Genomic DNA, 25,590 nt, shown 5'->3' on the forward strand with positions numbered 1-25,590 from the left:
CAAGTACCTGCGTCGTAGAACTTGCTGAGCTGGGACCAGCTTCCACCAGTACGCTGAGTGGTGGTGGTTGTGGCCTTCCCTGCACCTCAGGCCGAGGCCTGGTAGGCGGAGTGCCCTCAGTTGTGGTGCCAGTAGTGCTGTGTACAGGTGCCCGCTCAGACATGGGTCCGGTGGTAGGGCGTAGCCCCTCGGGTTTGGACCTGGTAATAGAGCCTTGTGGCCCCTCAGCGGTAGCACCGGTAGGATCTTGCAACCCCTCGGCCTGGTGGCCGGTAGCTGTAGCAGCGTTGGTGTTCTTGCTGGTCTTAAGACCTGAGAGGTCCCTCCCGCTTGGGCGTTTCCATGGGAAGGAGTCACCTTTGCGGGGTGCGGAGGAGAACAGGACACCCAATAGGCCTGGGGTCTTCTGTTTCACGAATGCTTTAAGGTCCTCTGGAGGCAATCTTCCAAAGAGCTCCCGTTGCCTTGCTAATCGATTTTTGACGCGCAGAGAGTCAGGACGCCGTGCACGGTATAGCTGTCCCAGCTGTGGTCTGGGCCAAGGCACCAGAGGCAGAGGCCGTGGGTTCGGACGTTGGGAAGGGACCATTGCAGGCTGGACACCTGCTGAAGCCTGTCGTCGTCGACATGCGCTGGGGAGGAGCGTGGCGCAGGAGGACAGAGCAGTACCTAATTTTGGAAAAGAAAAAAGAAGACAAGAATACTTCTCTGGGAAAGAGCGCGTGAAATTACAAGGCCGAAGGCCTAACCCAGGAGCGCAGGTGAAAGCGGTCTGTTCCCGTGGACGCGCAAAAGAGGACTTGGTAGTAGCACCAGTCGGCGGAGTCAGGAGAGCTAAAGTTCCCAGGGCTGCGCCCCCGTGCGCATCTACATTTAAAGGGCAAGATGATTTTTCTGGTGAAAAAGGTTCCGTCTCCCGTCCCTAGCGAGGGACGCCCACACAGTATGCAGGAAAGGGGACTGGACTTAAGAGTATCAGAGGGAAGTTTGGGGAGAGGGTAAATAAAACAAAAGTAAACACTGAGTTTTAAAAAGACAGCGGCAAGCAGCTAAGATGCAGCTGCTTCCTCCCGTCCAGTGGTCAGAGGCCTCTTCTTAATGACAAGGGACAACTCCCCACCCACCAACAGGGGAAATGCTGCTGGGCTTGCTCATTGGAGGGCGCTTGACCCCTACTGCGGCGGGAGAAAGTGGCGAAAGGCTGAAAAGAAATGGTCCAAGATGAGGAAGTGGCAAATTGCTGGGACAACTAAACCTAAAACCACCCAAGACCTTGAACATCGCCACAGATTAATTACCTCTAGCCGCATACAGGATGTCACCAACAAAGAGCAAGTCTGTCGATTTATCTTGAATATATGGGGCAAACATTGAAGTTCTGAGTACAACAGGTCCACTACCCAACGCACAGGTAACACAGCCCACCAGGTCAAGACCGGATTGTGGCATCTTGCAAGATGTGACCCACCTTTGGAAAACTCTCACTGTGACTGCGCCCATTTCAGTTAGGTGCCCTAGTGCCACTGCTGCTATAGATGGCACCAAGGCCTCCATGCAGGGTGGCAGAGCTGTGTGGCATGGGAGGGGAGCAGTTGCCAGAGGTGCCTCTGCTGACTTCAACAAACACAGTGGAACCTAGCTCTGCCACTGGCGATAGGCTGAGGCTCCCCAGTGCCTTGTGATGTCCAGCATCTTGAGCATACATGTTTTCTGCTATTTCATTGAAGAACACTTAGTGGAGAAATGTAGCATAGTAAGTTAGGAATACTAGAAGTCTCATCGGAATGCCTGGATGGGGAGCGTGCAGAAACAAAGGGACTAAGATGTTGGGGTTCGGGGCTCTAATGAATATCCAGGCCCCGTCATAACAGTCATGCAAGATTGCTGAACATTTCCAAAGGCAGTTGGCAGTGGATAGGAACTATCTAAATTGAGGGATCTGTGGGAGGAAGGGATCGATTAAAAGCTGGACACATATCATCAAAGCATTGCTTTTATTACTGCAAAATATGACCTTGGTGAAGCCAAAACTAAACCACAGATTCCAACAGCCTACTCCCTAAAACCAATGTAGAGTGATAAACTCATAATAGAACCAAAATAAGGTGTATACAAAGTACCCCAGACTTCCCCAGACCTATAATAACTAAAACTTAAAGTTACAGAGACAGAGATGCACTTCTACGGCTGGCCTACGAAAAGGAATTAAGACTGGGATACCAAATCATCTGAATATTCCCAGACGTCTCCATCCCAGTACAGCTAGAATGTCACCAATTCATTGGAGTCAAAAATATGCTCTGCGAGAGGAATATACTATGCTATTCCCAGCACGGCTGAAACTACAATTCCGGAGCAAACTGTACTTTTTATTCAGTACCCAGCAAAGCTGTTAAATTCATTGAGGCACAAATCCCAGTGGCCCACCATGTGGAAGGACTGGCAGAGTGAGATAATCAACTCTGCTTATATGTCTGTACTGAAGTTATGATCCCATGACCTTTGCTGAGATTTGTGCAGATAGCAATTTACTGAAAGTTTAAACCACCTGGACACTAGTTATGGTCAGGATGTGAAAGTCCCTGTTTTGACACACGCCGTGCGGCAACAGCGCTCCCATTTGCAGTTGCTTGTGTAAGTTATGTTGATTTTGGCCCCTAGGCCCTGTTGGCACAAGGGGACGGTTGGGGGCAGGAATGGGAAGGGAGCATACACTGCTGGGTTGGGGGTGAGGGTGGGAGGCGGGAAGGGGGGGGCAGGGTCTAACTTTGACTCTGAAGGGAACAAAAGCACTGGTTGTGCTACACATAACGGAAGTTGGGTCTAAACTATTAAGAACCTGGCGACTGGGTGCTGGGATCCACGGGACACGGCCTACAAGGATACAAATAGTACGATTACACACGGAAAAGGACATGAATCATTAAAAAGGGGATTCTAAGCTGGAACGTCAGGGGTCTTGGAAATTTCATCAAATCACGCAAAATAATATCCTATACTCAGACACAGGGCCAATATGTTATTCCTACAGGAAACCCACACCAAAGAGGGTACATGCCGCAATATAGCCCTTTCATGGGGAGAGTGGGGGAGTGAACAGATACTTCACTTCATACTCCACCCAATCTATAGGCGTCATGATAATTGTGCACAAGTCCCTGAAATTCATTGAGAAACGGGTGCATGTGGACCCAGAAGGGAGGTACTTGGTGGTGCATTGCATTCTGGAGGGACGAGAGACCATACTCAAATGCATACTGCCCCAATACCGACTGCCCAGAATTCTGGGACCATTTAAAAGAAATCCTAGCTGGGTATTATAGGATACCTCAAATATGGGGAGGAGACATGAACCTAATCCTTGACCGCACACTTGATAGGACCAACAAAGCCCCTTGCCCTCAAACTCGAGCAGCCCAACAACTACTTTTCCCTCATGCAGGTATTGGAACTCAGGGATGCATGGCGGACCACACACCCTCTAGCAAGAGAATACACCTTCTACTCCTCAGTGCATGACATGACTCTACCATGTGCCGGGTGATATGATAACAGTGGCAACATACCAAATACCTTTGTCAGGCATGGGGATAGGGTTTCCTTTAAAGGGAAAGCTTTCTTTTCTAGTATTAGAGACTTTAGCCTGGCTAGGGGGAAAGCTTTCCATTGGGAAAGGGGAGACTTTACTTCACGCGGTAATAGTGTTATAACGTTCTGGATTAGGGATTAAGCCTCTAGAGATGTTTGAACCTGAGGGTTCGTGGGGTGAGGAGGGAATGGACCCTTGAGACTGGCTTCCGATGAGGCAATTGAACCATCCCAGGACATGTACTGGGATCACGGCAAGGTGACCAAGGATTACTCTATATCTCGCTCCCATGCCACACATCCACAGTCTCAGGGTGGCATCCGGACGCAAGTAACTTCCTGCACCCTTCAGAGTCGAGCAGTGAAATTCCAGTATCCATCCCTCAGCTCTTCTCTGACCCATCATTCACTTTTGGCTGCTATGGTTGGCACTATAAGTCAAAACCTAAAAAGCCAATTGCTATTTGTGGAAATGTCCTGGGATTGTTCCAACTCTAGGGAAAAAATTGAAAGGTCAGGTCAGAAAGATCACAGGAAGAAGGTCTGAAGCTAAACATACATTTTAAATGTCAAATTTAAATATCGTGTGCATTAAAACACCACTGCATGCTAATTTGCAGCAAAGAAACATACTCAAAGTAAAATGTGTATTGTTGTTACCTTTTGCATGCACATATCAGCTATTATGGACAGCGGTATTGTTAGGCTCAATGCCAGTGTGCCTATCAACGATGAGGTAAGGAAGCAGCCCCTGAAAACAAAACATGAGCAGAACATTTTACTTTTTAAAACCTGAACAGTGCAAACATAAAATATTAATATTCAATACAAATATGAATTTCTATTCTATTGTAATGTTACCAATCTATGTTTATGGTGCATTTGATCAGTTAACCAGATTCTCTGAAAACATGTCAGAAGGCACCAAAAAGAATCATAAAAGCTCTACAACCAACAATGCCCGACTTCACATTACAAACATGCTCAAGTGAATATTTTAAAAGGAGAAATTACCTTACCGTAATGTTCTTTCCATGAATTCTTCTCCCGCAGATTCCTCATTTGAGATATTCCCTCCAGCTCTGCTGGCTCTGAACATTTTCGACAGGGGGCGTAGTGGACCTCGGCCCAGTCATCGACCATCAACGCTTTACGTCAGGCGTCGTATAAGTACTATGTCACTACGCCCCCAACCTCAGTCCCCCCCCCTTTTTTTAAGAGCACCAAACCCAAAACAAAGCGAACACTTGTGCCGGTTGCATGTGCATACATAATGGCAGGTTTCTTGATGTTGTCCAACTCCTTGTATCTCAGCAGCCACACATGAAGGTTGAGTGTACCGAGATTGGATAGGAAAACTCCTTGTGATTGGGCGAGGCAGTCCACCTTCGCTGGAAGATGTCAAGGAATACAGGTGGCCATTCTACAAGGCCCGGGTACGTCATACACTGGGCCCAATTTAGGGCCAGCAGAATCATGTTATGTTATATGGACTTATATAGCGCACGGTCACCTGAGAGTATCATGGCGCTGGAAGAGAGAGGCAAAATCCAAGGAGAAGAAAGATCATATTTCCCACAATGGCCTTCATCCTCTCCTCCGACGGGCAGGTCAATTGCCCCACTGTATCGAGCTTCGCTCCCAGAAACAGTGCTACTTGCGATGGAACCAGGTGGGATTTGAGGTAGTTGATGGCGAATCCCAGTTCCGTGAGCAGCCGGACGGTCCTCGCTGTGTGTTCGACGGCGAGTTCTCTTGTCCTTGCCCGGATTAGCCAGTCGTCCAGGTAGGGGTAGACGTGGATCCCCTGTAGGCGCAGCCGCGCCGCCACTGGTGCCAGGCACTTGGTGAATACCCTGGGTGCCGACTTTAATCCGAACGGCAGGGCTCTGAATTGGTAGTGGCGTCCCTGAACCACGAACCCAAGAAACTTTGTGTCCTTTTAGAATGGGGATGTGGAAGTAAGCATCCTCCAGGTCCAATGACAATAGGAAGTCGCCCTCCTCCAGCTGTCCCAGCACGTACTGGAGGGAGACCATCCTGAATTTCTGTGCCTTGATGTACTTGTTTAAACGACGCAGGTCCAGGATGGGGCGCCAACCGCCTGTCTTCTTTCTGACGAGGAAGTACCTTGAGTACACTCCGGAGCCCCAGAGCCTCCTGGGGACGAGCTCGATGGCACCTTTCTTGAGCATCGCCCTTACCTCCAACAGCAGTTGAGGGACGTGATTCTCCTTCCGGGTCAGGGGAGGAATGCGAGGACACTTCTTTTGGAATTCCAGCGAGTGCCCGTTGGCCAGGGTGTCCAGCACCCAACGGTAGGTGGAGATGGACTCCCACACGCTGACTAACTTCGTCAGACGGCCTCCCACCGGGGTGCTTCGGTGGGGGCCCGACGCCACGGCCGGTTCAGTCTTGCTTGGAGGAGGCCTTGCCGCCTTGGCCTCCTTGACAACGACGACGGGATCCCCCTTGCTTGCCGCGACCTCTGTAGGCCTCCTGGGACGAGGAGCAGGCCGCCTGGCGGTATGTAGAAGAGCCACCGCTGGATCCCTTGGAGGCACCCTGTCTGCCTCCGGATCTCCGAAAGGGCCGTCGTTGTTGAAGTACCCCTAGGGCCCGGGCCGTCTCCGAGTCGGTCTTGATGGCCTGGAGCGACTCGTCCACCGTCTTCCCAAAAAGGTTGTTGCCATCGAACGGCATAGCCAACACTCTGGTCTGGACGTCCTGGCGAAAGTCCGTCGCCTTGAGTCATCCTCGTCGTCGGAGGCAAACCCCGTTGGTGAAATCCGGTATCGGCAATGTCCGTTGCCACCGTTATGGTGTGATCCGACGCCACCTCTCCTTCCTGCAGAATTTGTAGGGCCTCCGCCCTCTTGTCGTCCGGTAGGAAGTCTAGCAGGGGAGCTATCTTGAACCAAAGCTGCCTGTCGTAGCGGGCCACGATCGCTAAGGCATTGGCCGCCTTAATCGTCGTCGCCGCCGACGAGATGACTCGTCGTCCCATGGAGTCCAACTTCTTGCCCTCGCTGTCTGGCGGGGAAGTGGAAGCCGCCGCACCCGCTGCTTTCTTCTTGGCTGCTGCCGAGACGACAGAGTCCGGCGTGGGCTAGGCCCTGAGGCACAAGGGGGCGGAATCGGGGACTCTCTACTTCTTCTCGTACCTGTCCCTCTTGGTGGGTGTCGTGGAAGGGTTCTTGAGGATAGCCAGCCCCTCGTCCCAGATGTCGTCGAGCAATGGCACAGCGAGGACCGTCTTCCTCTTGGCCTCCCGACGTTGGTAAAGAAACCCTTCCTTTTTCTGTTCCTCAGGGCAGAGCTGGAAGAGCTCGGATGCCCTGGCTATCATGGCGTGAAAGGAGCCAATTTCGTCGGGTGGAGAAGCCTGAGGGGGGCTGAAGACAGGATGTCCGTTGTGTCATCGCCGCCGTTGTCGTCTGTATCCGTCACCGTATCCTCTCTAGGGTCCGGCGAGGGGGATGAGGGGTCCACAGGCCTCGCGGGCACGAAGGGAGGAGCGAGGTGGACTCTCCTCTGCTTGTTCGGAGGGCTTCCTGATGGGCCTGGTTCTGGATCCTCCGTCGGGGTCCGTGGTAACCTCGTCCTTATCTCAGTACATAAGGATTGGATCGCCAACAAAATGGCTGCCGAGCTATCCTGGGGCTCGGGTAATGGCTGCGACGGACGGGATGGCTGCCCCACTGGGCCCTCTTCGATCACATCAGCGGGAAGCGTCCCCTGGGAACGAACTTTCTCGAACTTCTCGTTGAGGCCTATGAACCTCTCGTTGAGGCCCTTCCCGGTTTCCATCAGATCCTCCTCAGAGGCTGATTCCGAGTCTGTAATGGCCACCGCCCCTCCCACTCTTTTTCCGCCAGGATCTTCAATGGGGTCTTAACGATGGGCTGGAAAGAGGATTCCCTCCGCGGTGGCAGGGATACTCTGGGCCCAGAGGCCGTTTCCACTGGCGTAGTCTCAGCCGGCTTCGCCAGGGGCGCAGCAACCACTTCGATAGAGGCCTTTGCCGCTGGATCAACCACCTTAGGTGCGTCCTGGGCCTTCGCCTTGGGGGGAGGGTCAGCGCCTCGCTCCCCCTCGGGTCCCTTCGAGATCGACCGGGGCCGCTCCAGCAGCTTACCCGGGTTCTTGGACTTCCTCTTCCGAGAGGCTCGTGGTTGAAAGTGCCGGGGAAATCGCGCCCTGCCTGGCAGCCGAAGAGCCCGACCTTTCGGTGCTCCCGGTGCCCGCGGACTCGCAGTGCTTGGCCTTCTGTTGGGCCCCCGTCACCGGGGCGCCCTCACAGGACTTAGAAGCCCACTCAGACTTTTTCTTCGCCTTCTCACCTGCTGTGCCCTTCTCCAGCCAGGCGGCGAGGCGGAAACGATGATCTTGTTTGGTCCATTCCGAAAGGTTCTTGCAGAACGCACAGTCCTTCTCCACGTGTGTCTTGTCCTCATGAAGGCAGTACAGACATCGCGAATGCTCGTCCTCCCTGAAAACATTTTGTAATCTGCATGCAGGGCAGCACCTGAACAGCTTGGATCCGGGCGTCGAGCTTCCCTCGTCCTGGGCCATGTCCATTGAGGTAGGCCGCATATTTTCCGGAATCCTCCAAGAAGCGTAAACTCGACGAAAACTTCACCCTTGAGGGGCGTAGAAGAATTCCGAAACGGGTCCCCGTTATCGGAAGTAGAAACTGTGGAGCTTGAGGCTCGATTAAACCGAAAAATGAGAAAATCTCCTGAAAAAGTGTGAAAACGCAGCAAAAAACTCAAGAGCTATGCACGAGGACTCCCAACACTTGAACGTGCGGTATAAATCTGAGGATGGCTGCCAGAGGCAGGGCTTAGGGAGAGGGCAGTCATTGGCTGGGGGCAGTATGACCCAGAGATCAGTAATTGGTTACTACTAAGAAAGACAGATCAGAAACGAAACTGATACTGATTTTTTCTTTACCGAGGATTGCCAGCCTGACGACGGGGAATATTCATGAACATGTGAATCCATGCCAGACCCCATGCTGGAGAAGCGCGTAAACTTGTCACGTAGATACTCTGCCCCGATCTTACTAGGCCAGGTGACTGAGATCGCGCAAGTGCCTCGGAGAGGGGAAAAGTGCAGGGGGTTAGGGTGAGCGTCAAATGAATAAGGACAATAAATAAAAAGTGCGGCCAGCTGGTGGCAAGTGCATGGGTAAGTGCAGACGTCAAGTGCTGGTAAGGGGCTATAGGGATACAGAAACAGTCCCGGGTGCAAGAGTTGCCAGGGGGCAGAGCAGGTGAGCAACTTGCGGGAAGGGGACCTGGGCTCGAGATCAGGGGGTAGCCAGGTAACCAGTGCAGTTTCAGCCAGGAGATCAGCAGGGGAGAGGAGGAGAGAAAGGAGAAGCAAAGAGGAAGGCCTTGAGGTGCTTCCGGAAACCGGAGATGGTTCTCCTCATGTTTCAGAGAGGCAGGGCGGCTGTTCCAGAGGGAGGCCCCAGCAGAAGAAAGATCTACTACAACCAACTCGTTGCTTGGAGAAGTGACTGACCCTGAGGGAGTTGAAGGTGGATGAGCGAAGAGCTTGAGAAGGAAGATATTTAGAAAGAGAGAGAGAGTTTAAGGTATTGAGACCCCAGGCAGCCTTGTGGACAATGCAGAGGATTTTGAACGTAATCCTCGCCGCTACTGGGAGCCAGTGCAGAGATTTCAGTCCTTGAGAGATACGATACCTGGGCTTGAGGTCAAACAAGTCTTGCAGGCCTGTTTTGGATGAGTTGCAGAAGGCGGAAAGTAGAGACAGGCAGCTTTAGAAAGAGGCTGTTGCAGTAGTCCAGCCTTTAGAGAACCAGAGCTCTGGAGACAGTGAGCTTTTGGGGGAAGGAGAGGAAAGGAAGAATACCTCTGAGGAGGTACAGCTGGTAGTGTGACTTCTTAGAGACGTCAGAGATGTGAGGAGAGAAGGAGAGTGTGGAGTTGAAGATGACCCCAGGGTTTTTAGCCTCACAGGTGGGAGCAGGAAGAGGGCCAAGAGAGTGACAGAAAAGGAGGGAGCAGGTGTGTCGTAGGGGTGTCACGGTATTAATTTTATGACGGTACGATAACCTTCTTGCCAAATGACGGTATATCATGGTTATCGCGGTATAGCAGGTGGAGTTAACTAATCTTAACAAATATTTTCTAAAGGGTCATACATTGTCAGATTTATCACCACAACCAAAACCAGGCACCCATGGCCAGAATTGGGCTTTTGAACATGCTTTCCACTGAAATGCCACCCCTTGCTTCCACCAAACACAAACATGTGTGGAGAGGAGGAGGGTGGGGGGGGAAGCCCTGCTGCGACTGGCAAAGCAAACTGAATAGCTTTTTTTAAGTGGTCATCTAGGCTTTTAGCTCCCCTCACTGGCTACTGGTGAAGATGAACATGTTGCCATCTTGATAACCTGCATGCCACAGATCAATAGAGGCTGATGGTAGTATACACTTGTGCGCATACACATACACACGCACACACACTCTTTATGTTACAGCCTTTAGTTTACCTACGGGCCAAAAGGTGTTCAGTAATCACGGACATGTTACCCCTTGGTATGGCAGCAGGGTATGCCCACAGAGATGAGTGAATTTCGTAGTGTGACTTATTATATGTAAATTCAATGATAGAACCAGGGAAATCCTCCATTGTCATGTTTAGCAAACATCCATTATAAATATATAAACCCCAAAGTAAACCCTTTTCCTTCTTGGCACTGTATGTATTCTTCCTATTGCTAACATATTGATTTTGTGTCAGGCACGTGTGGTTAATGGAATGGCATTAAAAACTGCTCCAACTGAAACTACTTTGCAGACGGCACATCCAACAGTGCAAGGCCAAGACTGTGCAGCATTTGCTTACTGCAGCCTTTCCAAATCAGATTGAAAAGCACACTTAACGACATAAAGGGTATACCGGTATAAACAATGTGACGGTTATTATTGTTCTATTAAGTGGTTCACGGTATCTTTAACGCTATACCGTTACATCCCTAGTGCCGATGAGGATTATCTCGGTCTTACTGGCATTAAGGCAGAGATCATTGGCGGCACAACACTCCTGGATAGCAGACAGACAGTCAGACATGAGAGAATGAGAAGAGGTGGATGAAGGGAGCCGAAAATGAGTTGAGTGTCATCCACATAGCACTGAAAGTAGGGGTAGAGAGCGGCAATGCGGTGGGCAAGAAGTGCCAGGCATTGATTGAAAAGCCAGGGAGAGAGGTCAGACACCTGGGGAACACCACAATAGGCGTTTAAAGCTGGTTAAATATAAAATATTACACATGTTACATTATACGCCCCTTAAAATCAAAAAAGTTATCCAGATTGTAAAGGGCACTACCTGAGGTGCGGCGGGCCGGATGCAGGCATGCTGCACATTTTATGGAGCCGCCCTGCTCTGGGACACAATCGGGAGGCACTTTATGCACCATCATCTAGTATTGTGCATAAGCAGATATCTGTATCTCCTATGTCAGCTATGTTTGGACTGTGTCAAGAGACAATGGACAAAAACAGAGACTTTCTAAACATAGAGTGTGTTGTAGCAAAGAGGTGTATATTGAAAAAGTTGAAATCATTTAGCCCACCGACTTTTAATGAGTGACTTAAAGAGCTAACATGGATTAATGACTGAGTAACAATATACACTGAAAATGCCCAATGCCTCCAGGCCAAAGCACTTATGGAGCGTGTTTAGAGCTTACTTAGCAAAAGATAAACTGGTAAGAATAGCAATGCTTTAGATTAGACAGTGGGAAAACATAATGCTGATTGCGTCTATGTACTACTCTGTACAATTGCTTATTAATGAACTGCATTTGCATTGTCATATTATGCTGAACTTAAATATATAACAAAAATAAAATAAAGGGGATGGATCACCCTCCTCGTAAAAAATGTCCTCAATTTCTGGCATTAATGCACTCCTAAGGTGCAGGTTGTATTCACGAAAAGCCTTGGCGCCATGGAAAACAGAGCTTCCGCCGGAGGACTGACGTCAGAAGATTGAGCAGTGCTACATAGTGAAGGGACTTCGCCCATAGGAGCCATGGTCAAGCCTACAGGTGTACAGTCTTTCCAAAGTTCTCTGCCGGATTGTCTCATCACTGCAGACACTGACAGAACTGAGACCAAAGTCATCATTCCCGGGGCCTTGGCAAAGAGGTGTAGCATCTTAACCTGAAAGGTCTCCCATTATTCTGGTGTGGAGAACTGGGCTGTGAAAGGTACTTGTGGCGCCTCACAGAAGCAGTGACATTCTTCAAGGAAGAAGTAACCACCAGGGGAGCGGGACCTCTTGTGATGCTTCATTTTGTCCTTGAGGACAGGGGGAATGTTCATTGGTTCAGCACTACGTGCCTAACAATCTCAAACAAGTCTAATGTATTTTTCCTTGTGGAAAAAGGTGAAGAGTGTTGATGCAATCTCTCCAAGCGCCTTGGGGTGAACCGACTGGCAACCCACAGCCTTGCGTGTCGTGTTCTCTCTGAGACAGTAAAAACAGATCATGTGGGGGTCGGAGGCGAACATTTGACATCCACAGTCAACTCAGGGTTTAAATCCCAGTGCCTTTGTTGGATAAGGCACAGCACGGAAGGCCCAACGCAATTACTTATAACAAATCAGTGTTCCTGTAGCAAGCAGAGTGCATGGAACAAAGGATCTAAGGTCACAGGGCACCATACCTCAATATATACCTGTCCCGAAGTCATGTTTGGTACAGAGCGCCTAATGGAGTCGGGCAGAGCCAATGGGGGGCAGCACTGTATCCCTGGGGGCGAAAACTTTCCCAAAGAGTAACTCCACTGGGAGACCAATATAGATGAGGAATCAGGAAAGAATCCATTACAAAGTTAATACAGGGAGGGGCGTTTTGGGGAAAAGTTATCAACTTAAATTCTAGATAAGTCTGAATGTCCCCGTAGTACCCCATTGCTGGTTTCCAGGTGTCCCTGAACCCTGGAATTTTGCAGGCTTCAATGGACTCCCAATGTATTCCTTCGCTCAGTGTTTGGTTTTAGGGACTCCCACAACCTGCAAACAGTTGCCAAGCAGGTGCATCCTCATACCACTGGTTCCATTAGCCTAGTCAAGGAGATAAAGTAGAGATAGTGGTTTCTTGACAAAAGAGCACCTAGCTCACCTGTGGGTATTTACCCTACTTGGGAAATTGCACCCCTGGACAGTCTTATATTCCCACTAGGAGCTGCATCTCCCGGACCTGGCAATCCCTTCTTCTCAGTATCTTAGTTCCTTGCTTGGCCTCTCTAAGACTGATGAACAATCCTTGCTGGGTGCCTCTAGAGTTTGCCTAGGGCCAAAGGGGCTACTGGAGCATTCCTGGTTGGGCTATCTTCACTCTCCTCCTGAAGACAGTCAACTCCTATCTTCCACCATCACCTCCTGATATTTCACAAACTGCTCAAAGTCTACTATCACATCTTTCTGATATGAATCCTTTCTAGAGTCTAAGCTGCTTCTTTACAACCTCCTGCTAAACTCCCCTTACAATTCCCTTTATAACTCTTAACCTTGCCCCAACGATTTGATACTCTTCTTCTACCACCTTCTGAAGCTCTCTTACAGCCATCTGATATTCTACCTCATCTTGATAATCAACCATCTGCCCCTGTTCTTCACTAGCCTACTCCTAGGCCTTACCAATCCCCTCCTTGCTCTCAACAACTTCCCCCTTGCTCTTAAGGATTTCCTCCTTGCTCCCTCCAAATTCCTCCATATCTTTACCAGACTCAAGACACTACAAACCCATCCTTTTTGCACCCAGTTCTAGATCTCTACTCCCAGATCTTAATCAAGGTGGGGTTTTACCTAGTGTGGCCTCAGCCAGCACCATTGGTCCCTCCTCCAGCCTTGTGTGGGGGTTTTTATCCAGAGTCAGTCCCCCCCTCCCCACCCCCAGTCTGGCCTCACCAAACCTCTGGGACCTCTCCTCCCACCTCCTCTGTAAAACAACCAGGCTGACCACTCTCTCCAAATGCCTCTCTCCAATTCTAGGTCCTTCAAGAAGCACCAACCTTTTCTCTTTCGAAACACCAACCCCACAAAAAGTGAGCTGGTGGGCTTTTATAGCCCAGTGTTACAGCCACCTCAGTTGGACTCTTTGGGAGGGTCTGCAGCTGTGTCTTGAAATTGGTGTGGGACTGTGTTTGGCTGCCCCTCACAGGCTAGGCAAAGCCTTTAAATGGCCTGTTCGCCATGTTGCAACTGAAAAACCGTGAACCGACAACATTGCATCATCCGCAGGAAACCCAGGGCTTGGGGAGAATTTCTCTTGGTCTATGAAGGCCTTTGAAGCGAGTTACTTTCTAGCATGTGAAGTTTGGCGACAGGGTGGTTTTTCAAAGTATTGTGTGTTTATAAAGGGAACGTCCAGTACATTAGTGTGCTTGTTTTGCTTCTCAGGGACTTGCATCTGGTCAGTCAGACTTTCAGGCTCTATCACCTGGGGAGGTGGTCTGTATCGATTCTTCCATTGGCTGTACCATGTCATGTTAAAGGGGGTAAGGGAGAGTGACCGGGGGGTCATCTAGTTCCTCCACTAGAACTATAGTGCCAGGCAAGTGATTCTCACACCATCACGCTTCTTTCATGGCTACTTTGTCAGCTACTATCGGGATGGACTACCCTTGCATTTGTGGAAGGAAAGCAACCAGTTCTAACCGGATTACTCACAGCTCGAGAAAGGTGATGTGAAGATTTGTCTCCACTGGTATCCAAAGTCTGTTCACCATAGGGTCATTCAGCAGAGTGCCCCATCCTTGCAGAGATGTATTTGTAACTATCATCATCTAAGGCCAAGGTTTTCCCCTCAGCGGGTGTAACGCTCACCTGGTATCCACGGGGACGTCACTCAGCCTGTTCTGACCTCTTACGACCTCGAACCCTTCCCTGGAGTCTACTCGACTGGAGACTGGGCCTGAAACACAGGATTGGTAGAGTTTAACTCCCTATTGTCTCTGTGTGCTTGAACCCCTTCTTCCCCGGGGTCCAACCCTTCCCTTTGATCCACAGCTCACCTTGTTTTCTTGGAAAGTGTGCTCTCCGTCCTGCTTTCAGTGCAGGGGCACGTTGATTGATGGGGGCTCATTGCTGCCTAGTTACTTCACTGGCAAGAGTCCGACAGGCAAGTATAATGAGTCTTTTGAACAGTTCTCTAACTTCGTTCCTTTCCTTCCTTAGATGATGGCCGGCGTCCGGGGATGGCGACGTGCTGCTGAGATGAGTAGCACTGAAGATGAGTGAGAGCGTGATACAACCCTTTCATATTTGTATTGAACCGAGTTCTTTTTCTGTGTCTTTTAGGTGCCGCGACGTTTTCAGCATGGATGCCGGTTATGAAGAAGAAATGCAGTGAGTAAGTGCGGTATGCAGCGCCTCTAGATGTTTCCACGCTAACCTGGAGTGTATTTTCCCTCTTGCAGATGGATGAGAAGTTCTGGAGACAGAGTTCTCCCACAGCAGCTGGGATTCAGGTAAGCGTTTGAAGCTCGTACAGTGTTTAAAAATAAGTGAAGATTTGCTGAATGCTTACTAATGCTTTTTATCTGTTCTTTTCCCTTTTCCTTAGGAAGTGGCGTGCCGGGATGGGAATGACACCGCCGAAGATGCCCGCAGAACAGAAGGAGCGATGAATGATGGGCAGAAGTGCCGCAAGGTAAGGCTGTTCCTAACGGTGTTCTTGTTCTTGCAGGAGCTGAGCGCAGAAGAAAGATGCAGGCCTACTGGAGACGGATCCGAACACGGTGAGTGTCACGCTGCAGGTGCAGAAAACACAAAGCATGTTTCTCAGCCTGGGCGTGGCTTAAATAGTCTCTGGGTATCCCAGGTGTCTCTGGGCTGAACCACACCCAAAAGACTAGACTGCTCATGCAGTTCTGGGAACCGAAATATGTGGGGGCATCCATCTTGTCCCCATCAATGCACTACAAGTCCAATCCCCAATATTATCCTATGGGAGTGAGTGAGTCTGGTGCAACAAGCGCCAAGTCTGACTCCAAGTGGGTCTTTGGAGGGATGGAGAGGCTCTTGAGGGTCGTGAAGGTGATCGTGGCCTGGCCCCAGCCTGACATCTTGGAGGGCTGGGGACATGAGGGGCAGGAATCATGACAGCGGGTTGTCTCATCGGGACCAAAACAGGAGATCCAGTGACACTTTGTTTGAGGCCTGAAGCAGATCTGTCATGCTGAGAACTAAGGCCACTGACGCATCCTCATACTTAGCCAAGTCTCTGGTACTAGGAATTCATGGGACCCAGGAGATGTTCTGAGAAACTGGAGGATTTTTGTACACCGTTCCCGAGAGGAAAGGCCCTGCCCAATGAGGTGTCAATTGCTCCAATGCACTGGAGGTGATTGAAAGGATGTGTGCGAGGGACTTCTTTCAATTAAGGGAGAAGCCCAGGTTGTGAATCAAGTGGCAAGTGCGGTGTGGATGATCTGATATCAGCCTGGGGAACAAGCTCATATGAGCCAGTCGCCCAGGTAAGTAAAGACCTGAATTCTTTCGATCCTGTGAGAGACAGCTACCAGTAACAATATGGTAAAAACCATTGGGTAGAAGGAAAGGACAAAGGGAGGGAACCGGAATTGGCGTTAGGTGTTCCCAATCACGAATCTCAGGATCTTCCTCCGTCTCATATATATGGGCACATGGAAGAAGGCATCTCAGAGGTCCAGTGACACCAACCAGTATGGTTGCTAGAAAGGCTGAATTATCTTGGCTAAAGAGGATCATTTTAAATGTGCCCTTCTGAAAGAACTTGTTAAACAGCCTCAGGCACTCCCCTTTCTTATGCACTAAAAATACCACGAAGATCATCTCTTGCAGTTTCCCGAAGCTAGATTGATCTTTTCACCAAGAGAAGACGTATCTCCTCCAAAATCAGAGGAGCAGGAGCAAGGAGGGGTGAGTGATTTGGGGGAGTTCAGTAGGAAAGTAATGCAATATCACTGCAACACAACTTGCAGTGGCCAGGCATCTGGAGTAATGTGCTGCCATTCGTCGGGATGCAAAAAAGCACCCCTCCTCCCCGGCCCTTATAGGGTAGGAATGAGTCAAAATCTCACTGTAAGGGTTTTACTGCAGTGGAAGACACAACCTGGGGTCTCTGGTGGAGAAATCACTTTTGCAGCTGTTTGATATGATATATTGTATTTATAGAGCGCCTATACACAAGTGTTTCAAAGCGCTACAAGGCAAGGGGGGAACAAGGGAAGACAAGACAACGATCTTACTAGGCCAAGTGACATTGAGATTGCGCAAGAGCGGGGAAAGGGGAAAAGTGCAAGGTATGTAGTCTGGCTTTTTGCCATCGATAAGCATACAAAGAAAAGTGGCAAAAAGAGAACCCTAAAAAAAAAATGTTTGAAGAAAGAAAAGTAGCAGTATGTTTCACAGCCAGACCCATGCACCTGGCTGTGGCCTTGGATTCCTTGGTACTTCTAGAAGAATGGTTCCGCTTTAGACCAAAAAAGATTATCCCCAAAGGGAATTTCGAGGAGGGTTGCCTGAACATCTTGGGCAAACCCAGACATACTTAGACACAAAGGACCTTCTTACTAAGGCTCCCCTGTATCCATGGATCGGACCACACAGTGGAATGACTCAAAAATTTCAAGGGCAGTCTTTTTTCAATCTTCCGCAAGCCTTCCCTCATATCCCTAGCTGGCAAGTTTTCTGCCACTTGCAACACCACACTTCACAGAATGTGTAAGTATTTGGATAAGGCACATGTAGTGGGACCAAACAGCACGAGGTGCAAATATTGCTGCCCATGGCATCAGATTTTTGCTTTACTTGTCTGGAGGAAGGCAAGGAAATAGACCTTTTGAGGCCCAACATGGCAGCTTGTAACACCAGACTTTGTGGGATCGGATATTTGGAAATAAAACCTAATCTGGATAGGGGTCAGCAGGTGTTTGTGCTTCATCTGTTGCCAGAACAGAGGTTACTTTTTGCCAGAGTTCTCCGATGGCTCTGCTATGGCCAGTGTGACCAATCCTTGAATGTCGTCCCTTCACCCCTAGGGGGAGCCCCTTCCCATGAGGCCAGGGTGGTGAGGCTGCTACCAGATTGTCACCCTGGGTGTAGTACTTAGCGGGTGGATCTTATGGGGAGGGGTCCACCCTGTGGGTACATGGACGAACATCTGCAGAGAACGTGGTCTTCCACACCACAAAACCTTGTTTTCCCATGTATCTCTGTCATATTCAGAAGGGACAAAGTACTGGGACGAGGAGGAACCTAATAGATCTCTGGGAGATTACGGAGATGGGTACTGGGATAAGGAGGACGTGCAGAGCCATGAAGAATACTTCCGACAAGTTCAATGAGCATTCTAGTGGTTCCAGAATGCTCATTGTAGAAACCATAGTAGAAATAAAAGGGGGAGGCCGGAAGAGGGAGCAGAGCCCTCCTTGGTGGAACCACGAGATTCAAAGTCGCCAAGAAGAAAGATCAATGCCAGAAAATTCACAGGACGCTGAACAGGAGTCGGAAGCATCCCCATTTGGACTGCAGTGAAAGGACCGAGCGCAGTGCACCAGACAACCAGTGGAAGAAGCAGGCTGACCACGTCCCTTAGAGTGGACGCTGCGAGGAGTCGGGAATGAAACTCGGACACAAGTTCAAAATAGTTTTGGCTAAAGACTTTTACTGATAAATAAAAAGGGGTTGGGTAAAATGCCTCACTGTCCCTGCACTCAGTGTTCCCCTACCTGAACTCAAAACTAAGGATCGGTCAGGTCAGAATGTCCAAAACATAACTGTCCTGCAGCCAAAGTACTATTCTGACCGTCACATTCTAAGGAAATTAATTGTAAAGTGAAAAGGATGTCTTTGGCCTTCAGTGTTTCAGAAATGTTCAAATCGGTAATTCAATAAGTAACTCCAACAAAAAGTCTCTTAAGGATATTGTTCCTTATCCCAGAGGATGTCTCCCTTCCCTGGTGCCTTCTTCATGTATTCTCAGCAATGACAGTTCTGGTCTTTTCCTTTTAGCCATACATAATGTCCTTTGAGTTGTCAAGATACCTGATGTACTCTCCTGCCAGGGTTTCTTTGCTCTCTTGTATTCATACGCTTGTAGTTTCATAGTCTACTCTTTTGCCAGGCTTCTGCTGTTCACACACTTGTAACTGCATGGTATACTCTCCTGCCAGGGCTTCTTGTATTCCCATACTTGTAATAGCCTGGTATACTCTTCCTACCAGTGCTTCTTGTATTCACGCACTTCTCGGTACTTCCACTCTGACAGTTAACTACATTAGTCCTTCTTTCTAATTCATTGTATCTGTGGCGTATTACCTCATTAGTGTTTTGCTCACACTTGCACTCTTGGTAATCTACCACTTAAGCCTTGACGACTAGTCCACGTTGTCCATTATTTGCCAACTGGCTACTGTTTCTTATATGTATAGTTCGTACATGTGGAAAAACTTCAAAAGGTTCCCTTCTTGAATGGTGAACTTCCACTTTCTCTTTTTCAGACTTAACAGCTTTCTTCCTCTGATGTACTTTGTTAAATTACTTGCGTGCTGCATGCTCTCCAATACGCTCTGGTGGTGCCTTCATCCCAGCGTGGACTCACCAGCTCTTCGTGGCATTCCTGGGCCTTCTCGCAGTCTTCCAATAAAAGTCTTTGGGGGATTTCTTTCTCACGTTACTGCTTCTGGCGGTTCCACCTTGGCATCTCTGTTTCGCACAGATCTTTGATAAGTGCCTTGCTGCTTCCTTCTACTGCCAAATGCCCGGGCGCCTTGTTCCGACTTCTGGTGTTCTCATCGCAAGTAGTTTTTCTCATGCAGCTTTCCTCTTTTAAACACTTGAGCCGGTTGGCTCCACCGTCTCCCTCTCCACCAGTCGGTCACACAGACAGAAGCAACCTGCTCCCAGCAGCAGGCTACTATAGTTTCTGGCGATCCAGTTTTAAATGTCCCGGGAACAGGTGTACGCTCCCAACAACTAGAGCATTGCCTGTGGTCAGGAGTTCTCCTGCTCTGCATTCTTCCACTGCTCTTCTTCGTCGCAGTGTCAAGTTGTTTTTGGGAATAGCAGTTCTTTAAAATGAGAGAGACTCAGCACTCTCCTTTGAGGGAGCATGGGAAGAGTCACAATAGGACACTAGAGTCCTGCAAGTGGGGGATTGATTCGGCAAGGGGGAAGGAGGAAACCATGTCTCATCCTCTGATACCATTACTCCCTCCCGGAGGTTGTCTCCCCCATGTGATCCTGCCTCATATTGGCCCCCAGGGTCAGGAACAAGTAGCGGCTGCCTTCCCCTGGCGACATGGGGCGAAGTCACTGCTGGAAAGAAATTACTAAAGGAAGGGCCCTTGCAAGATACTCCACAGAACGGACAAAACACAAAGGAAAAGGATATGTTAGACAAGATGAGCCCCTATGGGGGTTGGAAGAAAGACGAGAATCACAAGAGGAGAAAAACACATCAATGCTGGGGGGCGAGAACCGAAAAAACCAGCAGCGGAACAACACTACTCTGACGGCTCTTAATTTTGTCTTGAGCTCTCTGGTCTCGGTATTTGAATTGCTAAAAGGAGTGGTGCAATCGCAAGCAGGGATCATCCTTGAGCTATCAAACGAAGTGGCCAAAAGTGATTCATCATTAGTGGGCCCGAACAACATCAACACCATGATCATACCGATGGTGAATGAAACCAGAATTGAAGTGGCAAAACAGGGCCTGGACATCTCAGCGATTCTGGGCCACCTTTCAGAAAACAAAACCGAGAAAAATAAATCAAGAAGCGAGCTGCAGGAAATACTGGGTGCTGTGCAATCAGCAAAAATCATAGACGATAAGGATTCAAGCTGGGTGGAGGCGATTAATCAAAATTATAGAAGGAGAAGAAAAACAAAAAAGAAAACCAGAGGGAACAAAAGATTTGAAAACATCCCTCAGCAGACAATCAAACCGAAGGGAAAAAAAAAATCAAAAAAACAGAAAAATTGTACAGTAAGAAATACTGGGTTACATAAGTTCCTGGAAAACATCCTCCTCCACAGACAAACAAATAGAGGGAATGGAGAAAAATGTGGGCAGTAACAGTCAAGAGATTGAACAACTAAACATCAGACGAAAACAGGGCAGAGTAAAACAAAAACAAAGGAAACCATTCCCGAAAAATCTGGAGATTGTGAGGGTGAGCGTAGGTCTCCAGACAGACAGAAACAAGAGAATGAACCTAAAGATACTAAAGCCAAAAAAGGCAGAATCTAAAGAGACAAAATCCTCATCTACAGTCCCCACGTGTACCAATCTCATTATCCCAGCAAACAACATTGGACATCACGGACAAACCCTTCAGATAGCCCCAATATTCAGAAAGACGAAGATAGTACAGAAAAAATCGACTCCATCAGACAAAGACAGATCAAGAGATACAAAGAAAATATACAAAACTGGCACCGATCTTCCTGAAAAGGAAAGGATCTGGAAAGACATTGTCAGAAGAGGATATGCCGAGGTCGCTATGAAATTGGGGGAAGGGAAATACAAAACCCTCCCAGGAGTAGGGAATGGATCAGGGAAACTGAACGAGGCTGAGCGTGATCAGGCTCAAAGGCGAGTCCAGAGAGAGAGATTATCGGAAAGAAGAGGCCATTACTGGATTTAAATTACCAAGACTATGGCTAAAAACTACAACTAAAATTAAGAACCACACTTCACTGAGTAGTCTCATGAATCTATACTCAAAAAAGTTAAAAGCCTTTTCCTCTTTTCCACCACGGATATAGAATACGTAAAATGTCCAAGCCGTAAAGACCCTTTTATGGTGGAAATAGGTCTAAGCTCAAAAAAAGCCCAGCATGTCATAATAACAGCTGCAAAAGATATAAAACAACAAGGCCTGAAAGAAGCAAGAGGACCATTTGAATCAACTGGAGAAGAGCCCCGACAGGTCCTGGAATCCGCAAGGGACACCATTCAGAGAAATGGAAGAGGACCCATTGGGTCAAGAAATTAGGATCAAAAGAAGGAACGAGAAAGCACAACTCATGGAAATGTGTTAGCTGCCCTGCCAGAGATATTATCGCAGGTTCTCACAAACATGGGACTGGGGGTAGAACAACTTTAGTCGAAAAGGCCTTAATATAACAAGCTGGAACACACGGGGTTCGAGTATACTTAGCCTAAGGGAAACAAGGGACTACCTGCTAGAGAAAATGGATATCCTCTTACTTCAGGAAACATGGCTAGTAAACCCCATTGTTCTGGAGGGCTTCACAACATACTGCGAACCAGCTAGTCAAAAATCAAAAGGAAGACCTGCGGGAGGGTTGCTCTTGGCCCTTAAAACAGCATAATAAAGAGAACCTCCCTGCTTTGTACAAACAAGCTTGGAATTCTGGCATGTAAAACTGATTTAAGTTTAAACACAGGTAACCCTGTACTAGTAACAATTAACATCTACTGGAACCCTGCCTCTTCAGAACTCCAAATATTCTTGGCAGAGCTTGGAGCGCTCCTGACAAGAATTAAATTGGAAATGGGTGAAGCGAACACTGTAATAACTGGAGACTTTAATGTGGAATGTGTACATACAATAATTGGGAATGAGGCAGCAAAAAAGAAGAATATCTCTAAAAAAGGACAACGCTGGGGACTTAAAAATGTTAAACAAGATTTCCAGTGGCAATGAGTCCAAGAATCCCTCTTGCACCTCCTAATTCCAACAAAGCAGACTAGCAAACCACACCTCCACTAACTATCCACATCGCCTCTCATCCTCCGAGACTGAACTTCTCTACTTTTCCTTACCGCATAAACTGAACATTGCACTCTGGAATGCTCAGTCTATATGCAACAAACCTTCCTTTATCACAGACTACTTTCATGCCAGCTCTCCTCCCCTAGATGATCTTGTTCTCACCGAAACCTGTATTTCTCCATCTGACACTGCCACCCTAGCGGCCCTAAATGACTCTAAATTATCCTTCATTCACTCTCCTCATCTAACTGCCAAAGGTGGAGCCATTGGACACCTACTCTCTTCCCGCCTCATTGCCTCACAAATCTCCAATCCCACATCCTATCCAACCTCTTTTGAATTTACCATCTCTACTATTCCTCTGCCTCACTCGGTCCACATTATCTCCATCTATCGCCTTCCAGGTCATACTGAACCATTCTTTAATGAACTTGGACAACTTCTTGATTTTCTTTCCACTAAACATCACCTCATTCTTTTAAGTGACTTTAACCTTCAGTCTTCTCTTAGTGACCATGCTAACCATTCTATCCATAACATAAAAACCCATAGCAGGGGTAAAACTTTGGCTCTCTTATTCATCTCCTCCTCCTCCTCTCCCAGTAATACTTATGTCACACCATCCCTATCTGATCACTTCATTGTTTCACCAACCACCTCCTTTCCACCCTCTGACCTCTCCACCACTTGCCACACCCATCACTAAAAGGAAATGTAAACCACCTGCCATTTCTTCCGTTTTCTCTGACCTACAGTTCTCACTCTCCTTAAAACCTGTCGCCTCTTCTAGTGCCACTGCCTAATACAGCTTCCAATCCCTACTATATGACCCCTTGTCCTCTCACTTCCCACTGCTAACTTACATATAGCAAGGTGTGAGCAACATGGAGTGTAAAATGTAGTGATGACTGTTCACGGAAGACCCAAGTCTCAGTGGCTCAACCATGTGAATACAATTCATATGCTGTCCCCACCCAGACATGTATCAGCAGCTGGAGGCGTACCCACTCGCATGAGGACCTGCAACTCTACCTCGCTGCCCTGAACTTTCTCAGGTTCTCTTGAGAACGCAAACAGGGAATTCTACCTCACTCTCACTCCAACCATCCTCACTGGCTAAATGAACTCCTTACTCCTCCTAAAGCTATGACTACGAACTCCACTCTCACAGCTAATGACTTACCTGCAAACATTTGCTAAATTAGAGACGCTCTGCTGACCTTCCTCACACTCCCTCCTCCCACATTATACACTCCACCTACTCTACCATCATCCTCTGCCTCTGTCTCCCACTTTAGTCACACTAATACAGAAGAAATCCTAGCTCTACTGATAAAGGCTAACCCCTCTTGTGCCCCATCAGACCCTCAGCTAGTCAAGCATATTTCCCCTTTAGTGGCCTCTCACCTCGATGAACTCTTCAACCTGTCGTTCGACTCGACTTGCCTTGCCTTCCCGCTATTTTCAAAACTGCCAGAGTCATGCCTCTCTTAAAAAAGCAACGGGCTGACCTGAACCTGCCGGCTAACTTTCGCCCATGTCTCTCCTGCTGCAGTACTCTAAATTGTTCAACTGTCTTACCAATTTATTAGACAATCACAACCTTCGAGACCCCCTACAAGGTTGCTGCTCCCATCACTCCACAGAAACTGCTCTAAAATATGTATCCAACTGCAACACCTCTGCTAAGCACTCCAACCTATCCTCTTATCCTAATCCTCCTTGACATGTCCACTGCCTCTGACACCATTAATCACTTTCATCTTCTTAATACTCTGTTGGGATTCACAATCAAGCCCTAGCCTGGATTGAATCCTACCTAGTGTCTCACTGGGTTTTTATGCTCCTGCAAAAACCTTTCTACTCAAACTACTGCTGTTCCACAAAGCTATGCCTTGGGTCCTCTCCTCTTTAAACGCTACCCCTTTGCGCTTGTAGCACTAATCTCCTCCTTTGGATTCATGTACCAACTCTTTGCAGGCAACACCCAAATCATCTCATCTTTTCTTGAACTCTTCTATGATCCCTCTATTAACATTTCAAACCGTTGCTCTGCCATTAAATAATTAAATATTGGATGGCTTTGCACTCTCCGATGATGAACTCTTCCAAAACAGAGGTGCTCTTCTTCTCTGACAAATACTCTTGCTCATCTCCTCCCCTGCCTTTACAGTGCCCACCTTACACTCTCACATACTCCTCTTCAGCGAGAAACCTCAGCTTCTTCTGTGACTCTTCTAACACCATCTCCAAAATTCTGTCTGCTGCAACTCTCTAAATATTAGGAAAATCAGGTACCTCCTCCTTCCTTTCAACACAGCCAAGCATCTCTTAACCTCCATGTTATCTAAACTGGACTACTGTGCCAGCATCCACTTTGGTTTCCCCCACTATGCTTTCCGTCCTCCCCACAAGATCATTAACTTCGCTACTAGGCCTTTCTTTTAACTCCCTTATTTAACACCTACTTCCGTTTACCGTCAAAGGCTGGATGGCTGACAAGGAAAAACAGGGCCAGATGTAAATGTCTTTACCTGGTTCACAAATCTATCCACGGTAAGGCGCCAACGTATCTATCCAACTCTATAAACCATCTCGTAATCTCCACTCTGCCTCCTTGACTACCCTTGAGGCTCCTCATCCTCCCTGTGCTTCCTCTTGCTTCCGCTCTTTCTCTCTTCTTGCCCCACCTGCACGGAATTCCTTTCCCCTGGACATCGGAGAAACAATCCACACCAATTTGTTCAAAGCCAAATTGAGAGCATAACTCCTTGCCTCAAAGTTATCCTCTTCACATGTGGAAGTAATAAACGTTGAGAGAAAGTATTCTCGCTAAAAAAACTGAATTCATTGACACAAATTTCTCATAACATATAGTTCCAAAATCAAAGTCTTGTTTATTCTGTATTAGTTCCAGATGCGAAAAACAGCCGACACGTGTTTCGACCAGTTTTTGGTCAATCTCAAGGCTGATTATTTGTTTTAAAGTAAAAGATGTTGCCAATAAATAAAATTAAATATGACCGGACAAATTCAAAATGTTATGTGGTACACAAATAAACCAAAATGAATAAAAGAGAAATTGAACATACTACATAGGATGTCACATGAAGAGGGAACCCACATCATGGAGCAACAGAAAAATAATTTAAGAAACAAAGGAATTGTATTTGTTTAAAATGATATGCTTACATTATGTCATATATCACTGTCAACACAATTTTATT

General features: G+C 48.0%; 1 protein-coding gene across 6 annotated transcripts in view; it reads right to left on the reverse strand.

Moving 5' to 3' along the window:
• The window catches only part of SLC35F5 (solute carrier family 35 member F5), a 1,900,137-nt gene that overhangs the window by 454,219 nt on the left and 1,420,328 nt on the right, over positions 1–25,590 (reverse strand). For all 6 annotated transcript variants that reach the window (XM_069616580.1, XM_069616583.1, XM_069616584.1 and 3 more), the window contains one exon: positions 4,249–4,339. In XM_069616580.1, the coding sequence (XP_069472681.1) occupies positions 4,249–4,339 (91 nt within the window). The remainder of the gene's footprint in view (positions 1–4,248; positions 4,340–25,590) is intronic.

This window comes from Ambystoma mexicanum, chromosome 9 (genome assembly GCF_040938575.1).
Source record: "Ambystoma mexicanum isolate Mex_15411 chromosome 9, UKY_AmexF1_1, whole genome shotgun sequence".
NCBI classification, from domain to species: domain Eukaryota; kingdom Metazoa; phylum Chordata; class Amphibia; order Caudata; family Ambystomatidae; genus Ambystoma; species Ambystoma mexicanum.